General features: G+C 62.4%; 1 protein-coding gene across 1 annotated transcript; it reads left to right on the forward strand.

Annotated features, from left to right (window-relative positions):
• Window positions 1-1,125: 1,125 nt before the first annotated feature.
• LOC119517167 (uroplakin-3b-like protein 1) lies at window positions 1,126-4,914 on the forward strand. The gene is made up of 6 exons (XM_037813743.1): window positions 1,126-1,207; window positions 2,649-2,851; window positions 2,983-3,182; window positions 3,689-3,765; window positions 4,015-4,135; window positions 4,806-4,914. The coding sequence occupies exons 1-6, from the start codon at window positions 1,126-1,128 to the stop codon at window positions 4,912-4,914; spliced, it is 792 nt and encodes a 263-aa protein (XP_037669671.1).
• Window positions 4,915-6,986: the final 2,072 nt, after the last annotated feature.

Here is a 6,986-nt window from a genome sequence, read left to right on the forward strand (position 1 = left end):
AAGAGGGGGATTCATTCTGTTTTTGGGTCAGAGAAATAGGCTGGGCTGAGTGTCTGGGAAAATTTTGCCCAGGAGGTGATGGTGGGGTTTTGAAGTAGCAATAGGAGTTTTCTCTTTGCAGAGGATGTGATTCCAGGCAGGGGAACAGCACATGCAAAGGCTCAGGGGTGTGAGGGAGCACTGGGGGCTCCAAGAAGAAAGTAGCGAGGAGAGTCTGACTGAGATGGCCTTGAACTTTAAGCCCCTGGTGGCTGGCCAGTCGTTCTCAACCTCATCCTGCCTCAACATGCCTGAGGTTTCTAGCCCATCCTGCCGCCCAACAGAGGTTCCTTCCAACTGTAGTTTTGATGAGTTGGGATAGCTACACAGGCCCCCCCTCAAGGGACACCCCTTCGTCACCCAGGAATCAAGGCCATGGGTGTTGAAATCTGTTGGGTTTTCAGCAGAGAAGTCACCTGGCACGGTTTGGGCTCAGGAGCATGGCTCTGGCCAGATGTGGGGGGCGGCCTGTGCTGCGGGCAGGGGGCCCAGCGAGGGTCTGCCACACTGCGGGTGAGAGGAGCTCAGTGCTGGCTCTGCCCAGCCCCCCACATGGAGGCCTGCCCTGCCCTGGGGCGGGGCATGGCAGGGCCCTACAGGGAGGGAAGCCAAGCCTACAGTGAGTGATCTTTTGTGCCCAGCCCTGTCCTGCTGGCTGGGTGACTGGGGACAAGCCTCCTTCCCCCTCTTCAGGCCTCATCTGGAAAATGCGTGGGGCGGATGTCAGGTTGGGGGCTGTTGGGGCTGGCAGGATTGTCACGGGGCAGCCTCCTCCTTCCCTGGGCCCTCCCTGGCCTGGCCCTCCTGGCACAGGGGCGGGTAGGTGGGGGGGTCCAGGCTTGTCTTGGCAGCAACAACTGATTGTTCTCTTTGGACCCCTCCCTGGTGATGCCAAATCCACGGGGCCACAGACTCTGCCCCCAAACCTGTCTGACCAGTTGTTTGGGAGGAGGGGGTACCCGGGAGGGGCAGCGGGAGGTGCCAGAAGCAGCTTCCCCCAGCCCAGCGCACACGGGGCAGCCTCTGGGGCTGTGGACGCTGCGGACGGACCCTCAGACGGACAGACGGGGGATGCCAGGCCCGGCCATGGGGCTCCATGGGGGGCAGTTTCGGCTGCTGCTGCAACTGCTGCTGCTGTTTACACATCACCAGCCCGGGGCAGGCCTGGGTGAGTAGGTGGGGCTCAGGCAGGGAAGCCCACCCGTGTCTCAGGCATCAGGAGGACACACCCCACCTCCCCCAGCTGCCTCCCAAGCCCCTCACATGTCTGGGGTCTGGGGTCTGGGTCCTGGGTGACAGCCAGGGGAGACAGCCCACCAAAGAGGCCACAAGTCAGACACACACTTCCCCCTTCCCTTAGGGGTTCTCATTCTCACCCACCCTGAGACCCCACTCTGATTCACACCAAATATAGCCCCCATCCCTTCCTCCTGTCCCCCCTACAGTAGAGGTGTAAACCAGCTCGGGAAGGGCCATGAGCTGACGGTGGGGCTCTGGCCATCACTCCCCAGCCAGCTCTTCAACTAGAGGGGCCTTAGAAGTTCAGCCCCAGCTCACCCCACCTCACTGCCCCACTCTTATTTCTTCACTAAGCAAATATTAAGTGCCTACTGTATGCAGGGTGCACTGGGCCTCAGATGAGTACTCTGAGAAAGGAAGAATCAGCCTGCCTCTCCTCAAGGGTTCCGCACAGAAGACGGCATTTGTTGGGAATTGAGTTGACTTAAAAGGGAACGAATTGGATTGAATTGAACTGAACTAAAAGAGGGAGAGAGTTCTGGAGACTGGCTTAGAAGCACACCCCATCTTTTTGCTCCTTCCCAGTATTTGGGCCCAGGGAGGGGAGGGGCCAGAGGGGCTGCATGGAGGGGCAGGGGTTAGGGGTTGAGAGGCAAGGCTGGACGGATGCGCCTCACTGCCAATCCTGAGCCCTCTCTGGTGCAGGGGCCCAGGCCCCTGGCTGGGTGGCCCATGTCAGGTTGCGGGGTCTCAGTGGGGACCTGCCTGTGTCAGCCCTCTAGCTCTCTCCTGCTCAAGCCATTCCTCTTGTCAAACAAACCAACCTAGACCATGCAGATAGAGCTGGAGGGTCTTAAGAGATGGGTAAACTGAGGCCCAGAGCAGGTCAGAGCCCAAGGACTTGCCAGGAGCTCAGTCTGACCCAGGGCTCAGGCTGCTCCCTGCTCTGAGTCTCACCCCGACAAAATCAAGGACACCCTTCCCCAGGGGAACTGTGCCTGCAGCTGAGGAGGAGACCCCAGTGACACAGGTGGGGCAGGGCAGGGAATGAGAGTGGGCTCCTCCCCTGACCCCTGCCAGTGCTCAGCCCTAGTAGTCTCCCAAAGAAGTCGGCAGGGAGCTGTTCTCAGGCTCCCCACCCATGCCCTGTGGGACACAGGGTTGTTAGGGAGACTTCCTAATTAATGCTTGACCAGATCTCCCAGGGAAGAGCCCTAAGTCCTCCCTCAGATTGGCAAGGCAGTGCCTCCCTGCTCACACTGCACTCCCAGGGCAGGAGGTGCCTCCCCCCTTGGACTGGGCTGTGGGGAGACCAGCAGGGTGGGGGGCTTGCTGCCCTGTTCAGCCTCTTCTCGGCCCTCCCTCTGCATCTGCCCCAGTGCGCATCAGCTATGTGCCCTGGCTCTCAAGCACAGCCCTGGCAGGGAGGCTCACCCAGTCCACCTTCGCGCTGGAGCAGCCATGGGGCCAGTTCAGTCACCCGGCCATCTCCGACGTGGACGCCATCTGGCTGGTGGTGGCACACAGCAACGGTGGGTGCAGCTGGGGCAGGCCTTGGTTTTCCTTCTGTGAGGTGGGCAGCAGCAGGTGGTGGGGGGCTGGGGGCAGCTGTGGGGGTGTGGCCCTGGGGGCTGCTGGCCGGTTGGGTGGGAGGGAGGCCTGCCCGTGTGGCCCCCACTGTCTGACCCGCAGCACCACCCTCAGCCACGGAGGGCGGAGGACGCTCCTGCCCCTGCCAACTTCCCCGAGGGGGGCTACCACCTCACGATGAGGGCTCCCTGGGCGCTCTACCTGGGCAGCCAGGCTGGCAACCAGCTCCGCGTCCTCTGCATGGGCAACGACACCTGCTGCTCCCCCACCATGAAAGGCTGCAACCACCCCCTGCCGGGCCCAGGCCCTTACCGGTGAGTGTTCCCACAGGGGCCCAAACCTGACTCTAGGTGGTCACAGGGGCTCAAGCTGGGGGCCTGGGTGTCCCCCACTGCAGTTCGGCAGACAGGAGGGTAGGACAAGGAACAAGGGCCTGGCGACCTCAGAGAATTTTCCTGTTTTCCATGGACCGTCTGAACCATACAAGTTCTGTCTCCCCATCAGTTGGGGTGAGCACCCTCCTCCAAATGCTTGATTCACTAAGTGAACCTCAGTGCCGGGAAATCTAATCCGCTCCCACATGCATTTCCCAAATGAGGGTACCAAGGCCCAGAGAGGGTAGGGGATGGACCCAAAGTCACACAGCTGGAAAACATCCCAGCCAGGACTTGAACCCCTTCTGCTGGGCTCCGAGGCTGCGCTCTTTAGCCCCTGTTCTCCTCCAGGCCCTGGGAGCCAAGGGGAAGGCTGAGAGGCCCCAGGGCCTGAGCGTTTCAGGACCCAGGGGACCCCCACCCCCAATGCTGGGTCTCCTGTCCAGGGTAAAGTTCCTGGTGATGAATGACAGGGGACCGGTGGCTGAGACACAGTGGTCCAATGAAACCCACCTGCAGCCACGTATGGGGGCCAGATGAGCAGCTCAAACGCTGGGGGCTGGGGGCTTCTGATGGCTGGGGGGGAGAGACGGGCCAGCCCCCCATCAGCACCACCACTCCACCCTGGTGTCTCGGGGCCCTTCCCCTAGCCCTGGGGGACCTGCAAGGGGGGGGGGCTGGTCCAGGCTGCCCGAGGGCCCCCTTGCGGGTCAGAGGAACTCTCTCGTCCTGCCCGACCCTCTGTCTCTGTGACCCCCATGGCACCCCTCAGCAGAGGCACCCCAGGCTGCCCCCCGGCCCCGGAGCACAGGCACTGTGATCATCGTCACCCTCCTCTCCGTCCTCCTCACCGTGCTCCTCACTGCCCTCCTCGCCCTGCTCCTCCACACCTGGTGAGCGTCAGCCCAAGAGACCACTGCAGCCTTGCCAGGGGTGGGGGACCCCGATCTGCCTGCCCCTGGCCCCGGCCCCCTCGGCCCTGCTCCCCCTTGCTGCTCCAGCTGGAGGGGTTTTCCCTGAGGGTGGGACAGGGGTAACAGTGAACCGAGCAGAGCAGGGGATCCCTGAGGTTCCCGGAGCTCTGGGCTCTGAGCCGAGCAGCCAGCAGGACACCTGCCGAGCGGCGCCCCCTCGCCTCCTGGTGGCCGGGCCTGGAATTGCAGGGGAAGGGAGGGGCAGTTTCCGGACGGGGTGGCAGGGAAGAGGGAGGATGCTGGGGCGCGTGGGGCAGGAGGTGGCCAGTCAGTGGGGCCAGGGGGCCGTGATGCCCCATCAAGAAACAGTCTGCCAAAGGCCGGAGGGAGCCAACGGTGGGTTTAGATTGGGGGAACAGGCAGATAATATTCTAGAGGGTCCCCTGGGGATGCAGGGCTGGGTGATGTCATGGGGACAGGACAGAGCCGGATTTGGGGAACAGCCACGGCCTGCTTCCCTTTGGCCAGTAGGTGCTAGTCCATGGCGTCTCAGTTTTCCCTTACGCAATGGGTCGGAGCTGGAGGCAGTAGTGGGGGAGCACCATCAGGCCCCACGTTCACGTTTCCACACCCCTACCCCTACCCCAAGTTTCAGCAGCTGTGGGAGCATGTCTGTTTCAGGCCCAGGGGAGTCTGCATGCTCGAGAAGATACGACAGCCACCACATGGTCAGCCCTCCAGCCGTGGGGGGCTCCTGAGGGGCCTCCTGGGGGCCCCCATCTACCCCTCAGCCTCCCCTCTGGTCCAGGCTGCAGAGCCTGGGTGGGGGCACACCCCACAGCTCCCAGAGCCCTGGGTGAGATTGTTTCTAAAAGGGGGGGGGGATCCTTAGCCCAAAGCTTGGGCTGACCCCTTTGGGAACTAAACATCACCTGCACCTCCCTGCTGAGTCTGTGTCAATGTACACCCATCTTCATGCACCCCTGCCCCAGCTCCTCTTCTGAGGTTCTTGGGGGGATACAGGCCCAGGACCCAGCTGAGCCCCTGGGCATAGGGCCTCAAGCCTCGGTATCCCCACCTGTAAAATGAGGTTGTGAGCACATCTCGTACGCTGTGATGACTGTGCAACACGAGAGGTGCCCACCTGCCTGCCCAAGAGGCCACTTGACACCCCCTCCCCCCACCCAGCACCCTCCTGTGTCCCCTCTCTCCAGCTTGCCTCTCCTTCCCAGCTGCCGGCCTCCCCTTCCTTGAATTCCTTGCTGGGGTACATGAGGGGCCCAGGTGGGCATGGGGGCTGGGTGAGTGTGCAAAGCTGCAGCTCCTCCGGGAAGCACGGACTTTGCCCAGAGCAGACTTCAGACCCCCAGCTTCGTCCCGGGCCCCAGCATTTATCATCAACCCCCTGCATCCAGGCTGGGCCCTGAGGGGTGACCGAGGCAAGGTTCTGTCCCCAAGTTGCTCATGGCTTTGGTGGGGAGGGGGGAGTATGATGGCGGGGATCACCTCGTTCCAGGGGTGTCAGGGACACAGTTGACACAGAGCTCCAGAGGAAGCTGTGGAAGGAGGAGCAGGGCTGGGTCAGGTGGACACAGAGAGGGTGTCCAGGAGCGAGGACATATGCAGAGGCCTGGACACTTAGGGACATAGGCAGGCTGGGGCACCTCGGGCAGTGGTGGGCGGGGAGGGGTGGAGGCCGGGCAGCCAGGCGCATGGAGGTGTCCTCTGGGGGCAGGGAAGGAGGGCGCTGGCTGGGTCCCCAGATGGTGCCAAGGCCCCTAATTGGTTTATTGGCCGGAACAGACACATCCAGCTCCTGCTGGAGGAGGAAATGCTCACACGTGACTCTGGGGGAGCCAGGCTGGGAGAGGGGGCACAAGCAGAGGCTCCCCATAGACTTTTCAGAGCTGCTGTGAGCCTCGACCCCAGGGCTGGGTGACCCTAGACAGGTCACTTGCCCTCTCTGGGCCTCAGTTTCCCCTTATGTAAAAAGTGAAGCTCGATCTGGGTGACCTCTAAGGCCCTGCACCCCACAAGCCTTTACCCGACAGATGGCATGCTGTCTGGCAGGGCAACCGAGAGTGTTTACTAAGGCTTGGGCAGAGTCAGGGGAGGTGGCCCAGGGACAGACACTCGTGGGGAGCCGATGGAGCAGAGCCGTGGGCGAGGGTCCCCAGCAGGAGCAGGGACTGTGGGAAGCGGGATGCAGCTGCTGCTAACCCTTGGCCTGGCTGGGAGGGAGAGGGGAATAAACACTCCAGCCTCTGTCCTCCTGCCCTCCGATCACATGCTGATGCCCCCACCGGCCGCACTGGACCATAAGTGCCGGGGCAAGGGGGTCTGGGCAACGGGTCCTTGGCGGCCAGCCTCCTGGGCTCGGGGCAGGGTGGAGACAGGCTGAGGGTGCACCTGGATGGGCTGCAAAGAGAGGTCACTGAGGGGCTGGCCCCTGAGCCTGGGAGGAGAGGGGAATTTTGCTAACTAAAGGAGGGGGGCCCCTGAGTGGCCGCTCCACAGCTTTCCAGCCTGTTCCTTGAGAACACCTCCTCCCTGAAGCCCTCCTGGTAGAAACTACCCACAGGCCTCAGGGTTGGGAGGTGATAAGTGTGGAGTCCCTCCTTGCTCCTCAATCCCTGTTTGGAATGAAGACCCCATGGATAAGTGCCACCGCCTTCTCTTGCCCCTGCCACTGGCACTTGCTCATGTTCTACCTCATTGGGGTCCTGCTTACATCCTCCTGCTGATCCTCCTGGGCCTGTCTCATCCAGGGTGACCTGGGGGGCCGCTGAACCCCTTCTCAACTGTTCCCCCTCCCTGGCACTCGTCCCCT

This window comes from Choloepus didactylus, chromosome 21 (assembly GCF_015220235.1).
Source record: "Choloepus didactylus isolate mChoDid1 chromosome 21, mChoDid1.pri, whole genome shotgun sequence".
NCBI lineage: Eukaryota > Metazoa > Chordata > Mammalia > Pilosa > Megalonychidae > Choloepus > Choloepus didactylus.